The sequence below is a fragment of the Aedes albopictus genome, unplaced genomic scaffold (assembly GCF_035046485.1).
Source record: "Aedes albopictus strain Foshan unplaced genomic scaffold, AalbF5 HiC_scaffold_728, whole genome shotgun sequence".
Taxonomy (NCBI): domain Eukaryota; kingdom Metazoa; phylum Arthropoda; class Insecta; order Diptera; family Culicidae; genus Aedes; species Aedes albopictus.
In genome coordinates this window covers 1-16,708 of record NW_026917563.1, presented here as the reverse complement: position 1 = coordinate 16,708, position 16,708 = coordinate 1, and the positions used below count along the sequence as shown (strand labels likewise).

At 41.9% G+C, this 16,708-nt stretch overlaps 1 protein-coding gene and 2 long non-coding RNA genes across 3 annotated transcripts; 1 reads left to right on the top strand and 2 right to left on the bottom strand.

Annotated features, from left to right (window-relative positions):
* Positions 1-913: 913 nt before the first annotated feature.
* LOC134284763 (uncharacterized protein K02A2.6-like) lies at positions 914-1,732 on the bottom strand. Its single transcript, XM_062844011.1, has 2 exons — positions 1,488-1,732; positions 914-1,406 (listed from the first exon to the last, which is right to left on the bottom strand). The coding sequence occupies exons 1-2, from the start codon at positions 1,730-1,732 to the stop codon at positions 914-916; spliced, it is 738 nt and encodes a 245-aa protein (XP_062699995.1).
* Positions 1,733-9,995: 8,263 nt separating this feature from the next.
* Positions 9,996-10,601, top strand: LOC134284762 (uncharacterized). The gene is made up of 3 exons (XR_009995926.1): positions 9,996-10,140; positions 10,203-10,411; positions 10,479-10,601. It is a non-coding gene; the product is annotated as an uncharacterized LOC134284762 (long non-coding RNA).
* A 347-nt stretch (positions 10,602-10,948) lies between these two features.
* LOC115258868 (uncharacterized) lies at positions 10,949-13,220 on the bottom strand. Its single transcript, XR_003893881.2, has 3 exons — positions 12,926-13,220; positions 12,693-12,861; positions 10,949-12,562 (listed from the first exon to the last, which is right to left on the bottom strand). It is a non-coding gene; the product is annotated as an uncharacterized LOC115258868 (long non-coding RNA).
* Between the last annotated feature and the right edge of the window lie 3,488 nt (positions 13,221-16,708).

The following is a 16,708-nucleotide window of genomic DNA, read 5'->3' as shown; positions in this document are numbered from 1 at the left end:
TATCAGACCCGCACATCCCCCTCCTACTTTAAATAAGACGTCCCTCTTCGACAAAGCATGGAATTGTGTAACCCATACTTCCCTCCATCTACTTAAAAATAAAAACTCATATTTATTAAATTAGACTTTGCGAAGCATTACAGGTTTTTTTTTTTTTTTACCGTGTCGCAAAAATATTTCTTTTTCATTTTGTTTTGTTTTCCGTGTGTAGCTATACCCTCTGTCACACATATCTTTTTCAGTGGGGTGAGAAACGTCAGCTTAGTTTGAAGTGTACTTTCTGTGTGCGTTTGAAGTGTGCTGCAAAATCAAACGGGAAAAAAAGTAAACAAAGAGACACGAAGAGGGTATCTAGAACCCAGAAGCAATCGGAATGGCAAGATAAAAGTAAATTATCATAACTGGTTTCTACCTTGCAGTGAGTATTGTGTCTATTCATATTTGTGATGAAGTTTCTTTCTTGGAAAACAAATGTTTACAACATTTAATGTTAATTCAATCTATTCTAGGGTCACGTAGCATGAACAAAAATTGGATTCCGTTTTCTCCCGGTATGCAGTTGAAGTGAATGGAGTTAATCATCAATTGACTGGACATAATCCTTCAAGTAAGTTGGCTGTGCTTTTGCCCTCTGCGGTCGAATTGTTGGTCCTGCTGATGATTGTTGGTAGTTGGATGGTCCTTGATCAATGCTGGCATCATCGTTGGACTTGTGCTCAGGTTCACGCCACTTGCTCACTTTTCTTGTCTGAGTTACATGGCGTTTAAGGATTTGTCCTTCGTCGTTGTGTAGTGCCAGGCTACCGTTATCTTCTTGTATAACAGTATACCGCTGCGGATCGAATCTGCTTTCTCCTTTTGTACGCGTTACTCGTTCAACAATTACCGTGTCACCTGGGCCAACGCGACAAGATCAAGCTCCCCTGCGAGCATCCTCGCGTTCCTTTGCCTTTAACTTCTCACACCGGTCTCTTTGGTTGAGAATTTCTTCGTCAAAGTTTGCTTTTGTGTGATGTAGCAACGGAAGTCGGCGCTTGATTTTACGTCCAAGCATAACCTCTTCCGGTGGTACCCCAGTGACCGAGTGGGACGCGGCATTGTGAGCGTTCACAGCTGCTTGTAACGCTTCCTTGAAGCATGTTCCATTGCTCACCGCTGTTGCCATCGCCTTATTAACAAGCTTCATATAATTTTCGACGAGGCCGTTCTGCTGGGGAAACAATAGCGTGGAATATTGGGTCTCAATTCCTCGTTCGGAGCAGTACTTTTTGTAATCATCGCCGTTGAATGGCGGCCCGTTGTCAGAACGAATAAACTTCGGGAAACCCTCTCGTTCGAATACGCCTTCTAGCACCTGTCTAGTCTGCTCAAAACTGGTTGACTTCACTGGGCGAGCAATCAGGAATCTGTGAGGGACAAATTAGTTAGAATTATGTTTGCGGGATTATGATTATTTCTGTGTAAATATATATATAGTAGGGGTTTACCTTGATCGGTAATCGACAATTAGCAAAATCGACACACCTCCAAAACGTGCGTATGGGCCGTTAAAATCTAAAGCAATGGTTTCCCGTACAGCCTGCGGCGCGAAAATTCTTCTCATCGGCGTCGGTTTCTCCGGGCGACCGTTCGTTGCGCAGATTTCGCATGTTTTCACCCAATTCTCCGCATCAGTGGCCAAGCCTGGCCACCACACACGTTCGCGTAGAATGCTTTTTAGTTTAGCGGCCATTGGGTGTCCGTCGTGCGCCAGGCGTAATGCTTTTTCTCGGAGCTTGTTTGGAACCACGACACAGCCATTTTTTATTAAAATTCCATCACGAACTGACAGGTCATTGGAAATGCTCTTATACCTTGTCAACTCCCTTGGCCAGATCTGAGTTTCAAGTGCGTCGATCACACTGCGTATAGTGGTATCCGAGCCAGTCTCCTCACGAAGCTCATTTTCGGTTAAGAAACCCGTCGAATTAACTTCTAGTGTTGCTATCTCCCACGGGCTATGTTCATCATCAAAAGGCTCATCATTGCCAACATACAAACGGGACGGTGGGTCGGCGATATTATCGCGGCCACGAATGTACTCTACGCTGTAGCTGTACGGGCTAAGTCGAAGAGCCCATCCGTCAGCTCTGGTCAGTGCCCTCTTTGAGCTTTCGCGAGATCGGTTCAGTATAAAAGCGACGCCCTGGGCATCGGTTCGCAGGGTGAAATGGCGTCCAAGAAGAAAGAAAGAAAAATGTTCCACAGCCCATACGGTTGCAAGTGCTTCTCGTTGATTTTGTGCATATCGTTGCTCAGTGGTCGTTAGGGCTTTTGATGCGAAGCTTATGATTCGGGGAGATCGGGTGGGACTCTGTTGTACCAGGACAGCTCCAAGTGCATTGGGAGAGGCGTCAGTGTACAGAATTGTTCTGTCTGTGTCTGAAAAGTATCCAAGGGTTGTGGCGCAACGAGTTATTCGATCCTTGACAGTTTCGAATGCTGATGCTTGCTCGCGACCCCAATCCCAATTTTTAGCGGTAGTTGCAGCCCAGAGTGTACTCGTGATCTTCGTGAAATCTTTTATATATGGACTGATGAACGATGCCATTCCCAAAAAACTTTTCAACTCGGAGACGCTGGTAGGTGGTCGGAATCTTTTGATTGCCTTTACTTTGGCTTCATCGACATGGAACCCGCTTTCATCCAAACCATGACCCAAAAAGGTGATAAAACTTTTGTCGAATTCGCATTTTTCATTGTTGAGGGTTAAATTATGAGCACGGAGGATACGCAGGACCTGGGCAGTAGTTGCCCTGAGCTTTTCTAGTGTGTCGGCAAATATGAGTATATCATCGATATAGATAATGATATTCTCGATTCCCTCCAGTAGGCGGCACAGGGCGCTGTATAGAGCACCAGGTGTACAATACAGCGCCCCACTTCCGACATTGTGTTTGACGCAAGGCAAAAGCAGCGGAAGTCAAAGAAAAAAATTTAATGTCACTAATTCGGTTTTGAACTGGAAACATAATAATGAAACTTTTTTCAACGAAAACCGCAGGGGATACTCAAAATAACTGGGACAGTTAAAATTTTCACTTTTCAAAAAATGTTCAACTCACTGTAACTTTTCGAAAAAGGCATCAAATATTCTCAAATTTTTACAGCAAGTTCATCAACTAGTTGTGTATCAGTGGTCAATTTTTTGAAAAGATCGGGCTATTCTACATGAAGTTATAAAGGTTCTAGAAAAAGGTATAATTATACGATAGCAACTTTGAGCTGTTATATCTCCGGATTCAATGAACCGAATGCAATGAAATTTTGATCATTTATGACTTATATAATAAGCTATTAAAAACTTTTGACTAAACTTAAAATTCTTTTCACGAAAGAAAATTATAACGATTCCATGTGCGAAACCACATCCAAAGTATATGTAACTAATACCCGATTACGCAGGCAAAATAATGAATAGTATGTGCTCTAAATTGTATGAGTCGCTGCTGTATGGTGCCTCATCAAAAGTATGAGTCGCACTAATGGAAAGCATTTGTTTACCCCCATTGCAAAAATCCATGTCCCGGCCGGACACATAGAAGGAATGAAGATTTTTTCCCAGTGTATGAAACCTGATCAGGCATTCATTTCGCATTTATTGAAAATATCAGGATTTCCTCCTGAGCAAGATTGTTCTACTTTTACTCGACATTCAGGATTTCTTTTTGAAATTCCACCAGTTGTTCTTAAAAAGTTATAGAAAAAATGCAACCAGTAATATTTCAAAACAAATCTCTATAACTTCTACAAGGGTCTCAATGAATATTTTATCAATAACAATACCACCAAGCTCATAACCCTAAAAGGGATACCTTCATGGCATCAGTTTCGTCACCTCGCTGAGTGTGTTCCATCAAAGACGAACTCTGAAAGGCGCCTGGGGTCCAATGGACCCCAGGTATCCCTTTTAGGGTTAAAAAAGTGGTGTAGCTTATTTATCAAAACAATTCTCGAAAGAAATCGTTCAAGGTATTTTTGGACGATTCTCTGGAGAAATTCTAAGAAGGATCCTCCTGAAGCATTTTTGGAAGAATTTCTGGGGTAGTCTCTAGAAAAACCATGTAGTGATGCCTCAGAAAATCCCCAAAAATCACTGGAGGCATTTCAGGAGCAGAAATTGCTCCCCTATATTAATTTCCCATAAAAAAATTCTTGGAGGAATTCCTAAATAAAACATCTGTACAAATTCCAGGAAGATTTCTTGGAGAAATCACAGGAGGAAGAATTATAGCCCATATAATTCCAGAATTATAAAAAGAAATTTCTGGTGGAATCCTAGAAAGAAAATCGCAACATAAATTCTAAGAGTAATTCCAGCAGAAATACCTGGAGGAATCACAAAAATTCTTAGAGGGATACAAAGATGAAAATCCTCGAGGATTTTTTGGAAAAGTGCTTGGAGGTGCTTGGAGCAATCGCTGGAGGAATCTTTGAACGAAGCTCTATCTCTAGAGGAATCTTTGTTGAAATCTCTTAACGAATCTTTGAAGGAATTTCTGCAAGAATCTCTGGAACAATCCTTAGATGTATTCTTGGAAGAATTTATGAAAGAACTACAGGAGGAATTCCTGGAGTAATCACAACAGTAAATGCTTGAGGAAACTCACCAAGAACTTATACAGAAATTTTCTCAGAAATTTCTGGCAAAAATAGGCAAGCTCTTTCAATCTAAAGTGGATGGATCTGATTTCAAAGTTGCATGCCAAATTTCTTTAGTTCAAAAATAATTATTTAGATATTTTATCATTGTTGCTTATCAGGGTAGAAAATCGGTAGTTTTTGGTAGGAAATTTAAAAAATCGGTTGTTTTAGGGCTCGCGTCTGTGAATCGGTAGGCATGTCAAAAATCGGTAGGACTACCAAGAAATCGGTAGGTCTGGCCACCCAGGTCAAACCACCACAGCTTGGCAAGACAAAGTTTGCCGGGACAGCTAATGTATGAATAAAAAAATGAGAGAAATTCAGGGCCGCCTATTTTCCCGGAAAAATCAGTTGGAAATTTTTTGTTTTCCGCTGACACTACTTACTTTGGAAAATCATAACTCAAGAACAGAGCATCCCAAGTAACAATTCAGAACCATTAATAAGCATATACCGCATTATGTTCACCACTGGACTGCACACAAAGTCTTCATAAGTGCGAAAACGTGAATAAAACTGCGCGATAGGCCTTGACAGCGCCGCAGTGCTGCCGCCTGGCGGGAGTCGTATGGCAAACGTGAGAAAAAACGAGACAAAACACGTTTGTTTATACTTCTTCACGCACACGATGACAGATACAAATGGGATTTCCCATTGGAGTGAGTGCATTTTTGCTGCCGTCAGAGCCAATTGCATAAAATGAAATTGATGTCTTCGGCACTCTATTTCTTCGATGTATGCTGAATAAGTGCTCTGAAGACACCAAGTTGATTGGATGCAATCGCGCACTTTTATCAACGATAACGATATACAACTAGCATTTTTTTTGGTGACTGTTCCCGAAGGGAAACCACACTTTTCTTCAGCAGCCGACTGGTTTTCGGCGACGCTCAAACTAAAATTTATTGATTCATTAATTATACAATTTCACTAATCTAATCTATTTATAGTACTTACAATAAAGCGGTTTCGTTTTAACCTTCGAAATGTTTCTCCGATTAGTCGAGGTGTCGAACACTGGTGCAACTACCCTATTCGCTCTTTAGCGGATTCGTCGGTATAGCTTCAATCAACGCTACAATTTACCACGGATCCTGTTGTTTTCACAGTTCTCCTCGTTAGTATACGCCGAGCCTATATGTACGTATAATCAATGTTTACATTATTTTCTCACCCATTTCCTCTTTTCTTTTCAGGTACTACTCACGGATTTTTGTTTGACTACAGGCACAGACCAACTACAGACCGACGATTAACCGCACTGAACTATAATTATTCGCAAATAAATTAAACTTTTACGATTATATTCCCAACCAAATAGTTTTGCTTGTTTGCAATGGCGAAACCCCGTCTTCTCTCCTCTATGCTTTCTATTTACTTTTCATTTACACTGTATGCTACCACTGCTTTCTACTACTCACTATTCTCTCCACCACTACTAATTCGCGCGAGCTGTCATGCTACGGTTATGCTGCTGGGTTAGAGCTATTCAGTATTAGGCCTGTTCACTGACTTTACCGACCTAACTTTTATTAATTGCGGCGTCTCAACACCCCAGCCCGTAACATCCGGTGTTCTGGATTTACATTACCTACAGCGCCGCTAAACTCACCAAATCTCTCCGCCTTGTGTATTACAATACATACCCTTCGCTAACTGATCTGGCCAGCTGGTTTTGCTACCTCGGTATGCTGTCGTAATGCTGCTGGTTTGATTACTACCTCCGTTCATTTCGAAACAGCAGTTTTCACCGTTCGACCATTTGCTCGGGACTTCCAAAACAACTTTCGGCATACGATTCTGCTCCGCAGGATTATTTTTCAACAGGACTTCCCTGTTGGCGACGCGACCGCACCCGTTCCGTTGATAATCGTGGAAATTGGTTAATGTTTTATTCCGTAGTTTCGGAGATCCAAACGGAATTCGCGAGGTTTTCCGCCTCTTCTGCACATCATCTGTTCTACAACCATCACGCTCGCAGGCAGTTTCTTGTTGGTGCTTTTGTCTAAGGTTCTTTCGTTCACACATTCCGGCTACCACATGCAGCCGCTGCTTCCCAATCAAATTCTGAAACGATTTCCGGTTTTTGCGTAGCTCTTGATGTTCACTATTATTGGCTCGCTCGGCTCGGTGATGATAACTGAGATATCCAACCGCCGATGTGCTTGATTGTGTAGGCCCATACACCGTCCATCCTAGGTCGGTCCGAACTGCAATCGGCTCCATTATTTTACCGGCCCTAGCCTCTGTCGGAACAAAGGAGTGTACATTATTTGCTCCGATAAGCAGTTGTGGTTGGCCATCGTAAGACTCGACGGGTAACCCACGCAAGTGATTGTAATGAGCGGCGAGTTCTCCGTAGTCGAGCTTCTGACGAGGCAGCATTAGCTTTTCAACGGTGTGGACCGTGTGCAACAGAGTTTTAGCTGTGGCACCGTCAGTAGTTCCTGACACCCACAAATTTGTTCGTCGAGACTCTTCAACTCTGGATACATTCCCCGTCCATTTGATGGTTAGCCGTTCTGGTGTTCCGACTACGCCGAGCCGGTCGGCCAGACCTTTTTCCACTAGCGTGACTGAGGCTCCTTCGTCTAAGAATGCTAGCACCGTAACTGATTTTTCCCCAACGTGTAACTGTACTGGAACAATCCGGAACAAGACGGAGCAATTCGTTTGGATATGTGCACTCAGACCAACTACATGGGTGACAGGGTGCATTAGCGGATTATGAAACTGCTTGCAGTCACCAATATTACAGCGGATCTTGAATTTGCACGGTCCGATATGATCGTTGAGACAAACGTGGCAGAGCTTTTCTCGTGTTACAAGTTGAAGACGCTCGTCGTACCGCAGTTTCTTGAAGTTCACGCAATGCCGTAGACGATGCTCTGTTTTCCCGCACAGTTTGCATGGTTTCATCAGCTTTTCCTCAGCAGAAGTACTACTGATACCCTGGTGACAGCATAACATGCCAGTTTCGTTGGATGTTTTCTTACTTCCAGAAGCGGATCTTTGCTGCTGAGACGAATTGAAATCCATGTCGATGTTTGCTTCGCAGGCATCCTCTACGATTTCCATTAGGAAGTCTGTCAATGTCCGCAAAGTGGTTTCCCCCCGGCCTCTACGGTAATGTACCCATTCGCGCTTTTCGCGATCTGGCAGCTTTGCAACCAGGGATTTAATCAACAGAGGGTTAACGAGATGCTGCCGTAGATCCGCGGCCTCCAGGTGACCGCAAAGCTGCTCCACTGTATTCCCGAAAGGAACAAAACTCCTCAAATTGTCCGGTTGCGGAGGATCCAGCCGGTTGACTTTATCGAGCAGACTTTCGAGCAGCTGTTCCGGACGGCCGTAATGGCGACGCAGCTTCTCTATAACCCTTGGAATAGACTCAGGAAGAAGAAGCTGTCCACTCACGAGCTCAAGAGCATCACCTTCAAGCGCTTCTTGCAACCGCATCAGATTGTCGTGGTTCATGTAACCACATGCATCGTTTGATGCTTTGTACGCCGCATAGAATAACGGCCACTGCGCTGGCTTGCCTGAAAATTTCGGTAGCTTGTACGTGAGCCCTTTTCTTGCAGCCAGCTGTGCCTTTGTCGGTCTGGGCTGTTGTTGCCCCAGCCCGTTTTGGCTGCCGCTGTCGACATACTTCCTGCTCTCCGATACGCTTTTTCTGACCTTTTCCTCAATTGACGAGTCGGAGCTCTGACTGTGGCGATCAGACTTTTCGGAGTATTCATCTTCTTCATCTTCGTCCTTGGTACTTTCGCTGTCTTCCACGAACTTCTTGATGTTTCCCTTCGCCAGCTTCAACGCATTTTGGTTGTACTTGCCGGAAGAGCTCCCACGCGGAACATCCGCAGTAATTTTTGTTGACGTTTTTCTAATCTTGAGGCCCGCTAACTCCTTGTCCATGTCCGCCATCTGCTTCTCAAACGACTCTCGGTTCGCTTTTATACGCTCGATTTGGTCCCTCTTCTTCCGAAGCATTTCCGCTTGCCAAGCCTTTTCTTCCTCTTCTTCCTCGGCGCGCATGTGCAACTCCATCTCCATTTTCTTCTTTTCAAGCGCACGCTGCAACTCTTTCTCTTTCTTTCGCAGCTGCATCTCCGTTGCCAGCTCCTCCATCTGCCGCTTCTGACGTTCTTCTAGCGCTCTGACCTTCGCTTCCACGCTAGACGATCCCAAACGGGAGGTGACACTAGATTTATCAGACTCCTCGGTTTGTTTCCGACTACGAGTCTGCTTCTTCTGCCTCTGATTCTCCTGGGCCTTTTCCTGGCAGGCTTTGCTTTGGCAGTACCACTTTTTGGGCAGTTTTCCTTCTTCGATGCCAACACAACGAATGTGGAACCATTCCGTACATTCTTCACAGCCGACCATCACCTCGTCGCGCGTAGACGGGCCACAGATCCCGCAGGGGGTTGCCGTCAGATCCATCACGGTTTGGTCGTGGGTAGATTCGGCATCGGAACTCATCTCGCGAGTAGGACCAGTTTCTCACCGGGACGCGTCGCTTTATTTTTGAGTTTGTTCCCGAAGGGAAACCACACTTTTCTTCAGCAGCCGACTGGTTTTCGGCGACGCTCAAACTAAAATTTATTGATTCATTAATTATACAATTTCACTAATCTAATCTATTTATAGTACTTACAATAAAGCGGTTTCGTTTTAACCTTCGAAATGTTTCTCCGATTAGTCGAGGTGTCGAACACTGGTGCAACTACCCTATTCGCTCTTTAGCGGATTCGTCGGTATAGCTTCAATCAACGCTACAATTTACCACGGATCCTGTTGTTTTCACAGTTCTCCTCGTTAGTATACGCCGAGCCTATATGTACGTATAATCAATGTTTACATTATTTTCTCACCCATTTCCTCTTTTCTTTTCAGGTACTACTCACGGATTTTTGTTTGACTACAGGCACAGACCAACTACAGACCGACGATTAACCGCACTGAACTATAATTATTCGCAAATAAATTAAACTTTTACGATTATATTCCCAACCAAATAGTTTTGCTTGTTTGCAATGGCGAAAACCCGTCTTCTCTCCTCTATGCTTTCTATTTACTTTTCATTTACACTGTATGCTACCACTGCTTTCTACTACTCACTATTCTCTCCACCACTACTAATTCGCGCGAGCTGTCATGCTACGGTTATGCTGCTGGGTTAGAGCTATTCAGTATTAGGCCTGTTCACTGACTTTACCGACCTAACTTTTATTAATTGCGGCGTCTCAACAGTGACCTCGACGTAATTTTTGATCGGCACACGGGGCTTTTCGTTTTATCCCGTCGTTCATGGTCGACCCCCAATTTTGACAGACGGCGGTTGTCAAAACTGACAATTTGTGTTTGCTCTTTCTTTTTCATTCTTGTTTACGTTTGTGCGTTCAGTTTTCTGTAAAAAAAAGTATTTATTGGTCGTGTTTGTTCAAATGCATCTGGGTACGTATTTGATTAAAGGCATTTAATTTATGCATACTAATATTCAAAACCTTCCATTATAGACCCAAGCTCACCAATCGCCTGCAGATTCTTCTGGTCTCAACGTTTCCTAGCATGAACTAGGCACAGCAACAATCCCGTCAACCCACGAACCGTCTGTTATATACCTGGTTATAGATTGGGAGATAAGGCGATTCCCAGGTTGAATCGAATGATGCTTTCCATAAGCCGGACAGGATTATTCCGCCAGTAGATAGAAAGTACGCGCTTAGTGAAAAGCAGCAGAGACGAAGGTTACGTGCGTTGCATGATATCAGGCAGAAGCGGAACAGGAAGAGGAAGCGTACGTATGCGGTGTTCTGAATGCGAGTGAGGAGGAAAAATGTTCGCGTGATCGGCTGGTTGAGCTTGTGGTGTGTTTATTACCAGTTGAATTTGAAACAAAATATGCAATAAAGTCTGACTGTTTATCTATATATATAAAGCTGTTTATCTAAATTAAGAATTCTCAGTATCAGTTATCCACAGTATAAGAAACTGTCCTCTTCTAATTCTTGGCGTAACGTACTCATTGGGACAATTGTCTGCTTCTCGGCTAAGCGTTCTCTGTGAGCACTGTCAGTTATATGCAACTCAGAGCTTCCTCTGCCAATGACAATTTTGCACGAAAAACACGTGTGGCAGGCACAAAGATACTCTATGGTCAAGAAAATTTCCAGTACAAAAACTCCCTGAATCAACCAGGAATCGAATCCGTCACTCTCAGCATAGTCTTGCTCAATACCCACCCCTTAACAGCTGTGAACATAGTGGCTCTGTCATCAATGGACCTCAAGAACCTTTGAATGTGTTGGATGAGATGAATCCCGAAGCTCGTAGAAGATCGAATTTAAAAAAAACCTATGCATAATCTTGCATTGGGAGAACATGGTGAACCTGAAAATTTCAATCATCTGACCAAACGTAATATTGCCTAAGAATTTCTGTAACAACTTCAGAATTTCTTTGAATTCAAAAGACGATTACGTATGCATCACCTTGCGATGGGAGAACATGATGAACCATTTGCTTCATCTCGCATTAGGAGGACATGGTGAACCGAAGAAACTTAAGTACGGCCTAACTTTATTTGCTTCACCTTGCATTAGGAGGACATGGTGAACCTAAAAAGCTTAAGTACGTCGTAACTTTATTTGCTTCACCTTGCATTAAGAGGACATGGTGAACCTAAAAAGCTTAAGTACGTCCTAACTTTATCTGCTTCACCTTGCATTTAGAGGACATGGTGAACCGAAAAAGCTTAAGTATGTTCCAACATCATTTGCTTCACCTTGCATTAGGAGGACATGGTGAACCGAAAAAGCTTAAGTATGTTCCAACATCATTTGCTTCACCTTGCATTAGGAGGACATGGTGAACCTAAAAAGCTTAAGTACGTCGTAACTTTATTTGCTTCACCTTGCATTAAGAGGACATGGTGAACCTAAAAAGCTTAAGTACGTCCTAACTTTATCTGCTTCACCTTGCATTTAGAGGACATGGTGAACCGAAAAAGCTTAAGTATATTCCATCTTTATTTGCTTCACCTTGCATTCAGAGGACATGGTGAACCGAAAAAGCTTAAGTACGTCCTAACTTTCACCTAGCATTGGGAACCGAAAAAGCCTCAGTACATTCTTACTAAGAAAATATTACCAAAGAATTTCACTTTATGATGCAATCCGTTAAAATGTTAATGTGGCTTTGGTATCTTCGGTTAGTTCCACATTGCTAAATATAACCACAACCTCCCTACCCACCGCCCCATATTTATTTAGACTATCAAGTGACAAAAACTGCAGTAACGAAATTAAGTAATTATCTACTTGTTCACATTTTCGCCGCAGAAGGTCGAAATACCAATTGACGTTCCTGGTACCATGACACCAGAGGTGACCGTGACAGGAACGCGAATCGATTTAATCGGCGAAGATCGGTGAATACAAGAATGGTCCTTGCGGTGAGTGATGATCCATCGGAGATGTCGGATGCAGGTCGAGGACGCTGACAGCACTGTTGAGAATCCTGTGCACCTCGCAGATACTGATGGGACAGTGTTGTTGCTGATGCTTCTCCGGATAGATAATCGTCAATGTGCTACCCATATTGTGTCCGTAACCTGGCGATTAAGTCGGAGACTAAGTCTGCTCGAAGGGAACATAGGATTCTGGTAATTTCGGCACCGGTTCCAGAGAAGCGTTCGATTTGACCATTAACAGACCGCTTGATCTCTTATTGCAATCACGATGAGAACGAGGTGCTCTTACATAACCTCGGGACTGGAAATCAGCTGTCTTTCGGGTTATTGTTTCAAATCAATTATTGCCACCGGTTTGATGTATTCGTCCACTTTGTGCTTCTTGCGTTAACTCGTTGATGGGTACTGTGAAATGAGAAAAAAATGTGAATTGACTCATTCAAGAACATATTTTATGCCAAGATAATCCCCATTTATTAAAAGGATGATCTTAAAATTCTACTGATTCTAATATGTACCGGAAACGCCTCCTTACCTCTAGCGGTTCGTTATGTTTTTAAGGTCGTTTTTGTATTTTTTTCTCCATTTCCCTTCTTACTGCGGGATTTCTTTTTCTTGGCTTTTCAACTTTCATCGGCAAAGCTCACGCTCACCAGAATGTTCGCGATCTGCAATCGAATTGCTTCGCGATCTGCAATCATTATCTGCAATAAATTTCAAAACACAGTTGTAGATAATGAATGCTTCACTAGAACAGACTGTGCTTACCTTGACGATAGAGTCCTAGGAGTCATCGGTGCACCCGAATTGTTTCCCGTAATGCGGATCCGGAACAGCATTAGCTGCGTTTTCCGCGTTATCGTATCCTGCATGCTGCGCTGCCTCCGATCAAAACAAAAACATAAACATGCGAAAAAAACAACAACCCCGAGGGGATCGCCAAAGTAAATCGAAGTTGATGTCAAAACAAGGGGCTCGTGGATGAAAAGACCCCGTTTCAATTAAAATGAAAAGACCCCGAAATTAAATCATTTTTTTTCCTACTGTTTGATCTTAGTATTCATCTTTGCTTTTATTTGCGTTTTCGCACTCGTGAAAACTAGTGGGACTATCGCACAGTGGTGAACTCAATGCGCTATACCGCAGACAGACGTTCAAGTTTGACTCAGCAGCTTGTGTAAAAAACATGGCCGCCACAAATTGCCAAGTGGCAATCAGCGAATAGATGGCGTTAGCGACGTTCACTCAATCGCTGCCTCGCATGTGCGTTGCGACCAACAACTGTCACTACGGTCGTCTTCCAGCCGGATGGCGGGAAAAGACCGCACGTACTACACGCTAATAATGTTTCCACATAATTTGTGCAGAGTAAATGCCTTTAATTTAATGTCTAAAATCTTTTGCACAAATTAGCGCAGGACTATAGGCCTTTTCATGTGACAGATCCGTGCATGCATTTGTTTACAAAGCTTGAACAACAGCTGCTAACAAGAACGTGTCATCTTCATAGAAGAACTGTCAAACGCCCGAACAATCAGCTGATTTAAGACGTCAAATGAAAAGGCCCATTGTAAAATATTTTACACATTAGGGAAGATTCAAAAATTACGTCCATCGTTTTTCGGGATTTCTAGACCCCCCCTCCCCCCTCTGTCACGCAATTTCCCTATACCCAATACACGTACTGTCACACTTTTCTAGACCCCCCCTCCCCCAAATGTTGGACGTAATTTTTGAACGTTCCCTTATTACTTTTATTTTACATAGATTTGCTTGAATAAAACTGCATTTGGATGAACTTCACTCGCATTGGTAAATCTTTGTGAATGTGACGCAAATGTAGGAATGATTTTGACAGTGTTTGTTTTGATTTTATTTTTCGGTGGGTGGTGAATTGGGTGGTAAGTAGAAATCCTCTACATAGAGATGAGCGGAAGTTACATACGTCGATTCGGCAACGCTGTTTGTTTTGTTTACAACAGCTGCCAACACTTGCTACAAAGCTAGATGTTCAAACTTTGTGTGTGACTTCGTTGTGGTTCAAGTTGTTTTGTTTACATTTTCTAACTATGGTAGAATTTTTTTTCCAAAATTTTGTTGAAATAGCGGAGCAATCGAAGAAATCTGAAATTCATTGCAAAAGTGTTACGCTAATCATATCGGCAGAAGTGAAACAAGAAGCAGCAATAGAAGTTTTTTCGACAAGTTCAGCAACAAAAGTGTCGTCATAAGCATGAGCTTTTGAAAGCAGAATTAATAAATTTTTATCTTTTTACTAAACATATGTATATATGCCGCCAATTTCTCGATATTAAAAATAAATAATTTTTATTTATTTGGTTCCGATTGCAATACCGTTCAAACGACGCCTTCCTACGAACGATAAGCATGTTCATTTGGCTCACACTTTGACAGTTCTCTCTGCACGATTGGCTCACAATGGCCGTCTCCGCAGATCTCTATAATGTAGGATTACTAGTGGTAAGTAAGCGGCTGGAAGCACGTGGTTTCTCAAACTGTCAACTGTACGCGACTGCACTGTGGCAATCGGTTGCCTAGGTGTCGCTAGTGAAAATTTACATAGAAAATTTGTTCGAGCTAGAACGTCTGTCTGCGGCTATACTATGCACATAATATGATTAAATCTATATCACTGAGGCGATTTTCCGTATTATACTATCTATGTGTGAAAAATAGAGTTAATAAACTATAGAGGAAGAATGTCGCTGCCGAAACATCTCTTGCTGGCGAAGATAGGCCGGACTATAAGTGTCAAAGCGAAAAAGTATGCAGTTTGACATGTTTGCGAGCGAGAACAAAGGGAACAGCAGCGACATTCGTCCTCTATAGTTTATTAACTCTATTTATAACAAATAAAGAAGCCAATCACACTTTTTATGACGTTCATCAGTAATAAAATTCATAAGTTTGAATTCTTATGAAATTTATTTGCCCTGACCAATAAAATTTATGTGTGAAGTTAGGTTAAACAAAGTTTAATAACAAGTTTAATAATAAGTTTGCTTGATTATTTTATTGAGCTACACTGACATAGCTGAAAACCACGATGTTGGGTCTTGTACCATTTCGGCAGGTGTACCTATTTTGGGCACTTGCTGCTATAACTAAGTCAATTTCAAACCGATTGATTTAAGTTTTTTTATATAGAGTTAGGCACGTACAGTATCTAACTCTGTACAAAAATTCAAATCAATCGATTCGAAATTGACTTAGTTATAGCAGCAAGTGCCCAAAATAGGTACACCTGCCCAAATGGTACAAGACCCTATTCAGGTTTCTCAAGCACGCATTGTATGCTATTACCAAAGATTTTTAAGTAATTATTATATTTGCTATTACATATTATATATTATTATATCTGCTATTACATATTCAAACATTATTAAATAGCGGCGTAATAGTATCACTTGATAGGCATTGTTCGTCATGTTCCCATTCGTAAACACTATTGCTGATTAGCAACCTAATAAGAGCATCTGCGGCTACAAGCTTGAACTGAAAGCTCTTTAGATATGCTTTCTGATTCAGGGTGTCCTCATGTGCACCCTTTTGCCAATAAAATTCATTTAATTCTGTCATTTAATTCTTACAGCTTTGATGGCTTCAGCAAAGTTGCGTATTTTATTGATACATACAACTTGGTATGAGCCTAAAAATTCAAGAAATGTATGTTTTGCTTAAAAAACGTGTTTTTGGGGTTAACTTTCAAACACATGCCTCTATCTCCATTGGTGTGGAAATTACAGCATTGACGTCTTCAGGAAAGTTGTTTGAAATCAAAAATGCTACCACAACTTTGCAAAAGACGTCAACCCTCTATCTAATATATATATATGTATATATATCACTTTTAGGGGTATTGATTCGAAAACTCTAACTGTCAAAATATGGCACTGGCCATTCCCATCAACTTTGCCGAAGACATCATTGCTCTATTTCCTCTACCCTACATACTTAGATTTTTTTTACAGTATTCGGTAATTTTTTACCGAAATCTCAACAGCTGAACGTTCGGTAATCCGTTCGGTAATCAAATCGGGTACCGAACGTTCGGTACTTTAATTTTTGATGAACTGTCAAAAACTACCGAATTTCTCCGGTAATGCTAAATAGTAAATTACCGTTGAACTTCGGTAATTTTTTATTTACTATTTGTAGGGTTTTACAGATTTTCGGTAATGATGGAAAAAATAATACATAACCTACAATTTCATTGTAATTTATTGTTAATTTTCATGCATTTCTTTTCTCAAAACTGAATGAAACAAAATCATATAACACTTTGAAATATAAATGCTTCGAAATGTCCTCGATCGCTGCATTGGCTTCTGCGTGAGCGGTATTCAACGGAATGGTGTTGAAGCCGGATATCATTTGGAGATGCTGAAAGGCAAAGTTAATTATTTGCTGATACGATGGCCAGATCCGACATAATAACGCTTACCCCGTAACGGCGAATACGATGCTCTGTCCGATAACTTTTGATTTTTAGTAACTTCGCACCTTTTTTAAGTAAACATCAACTTTTAA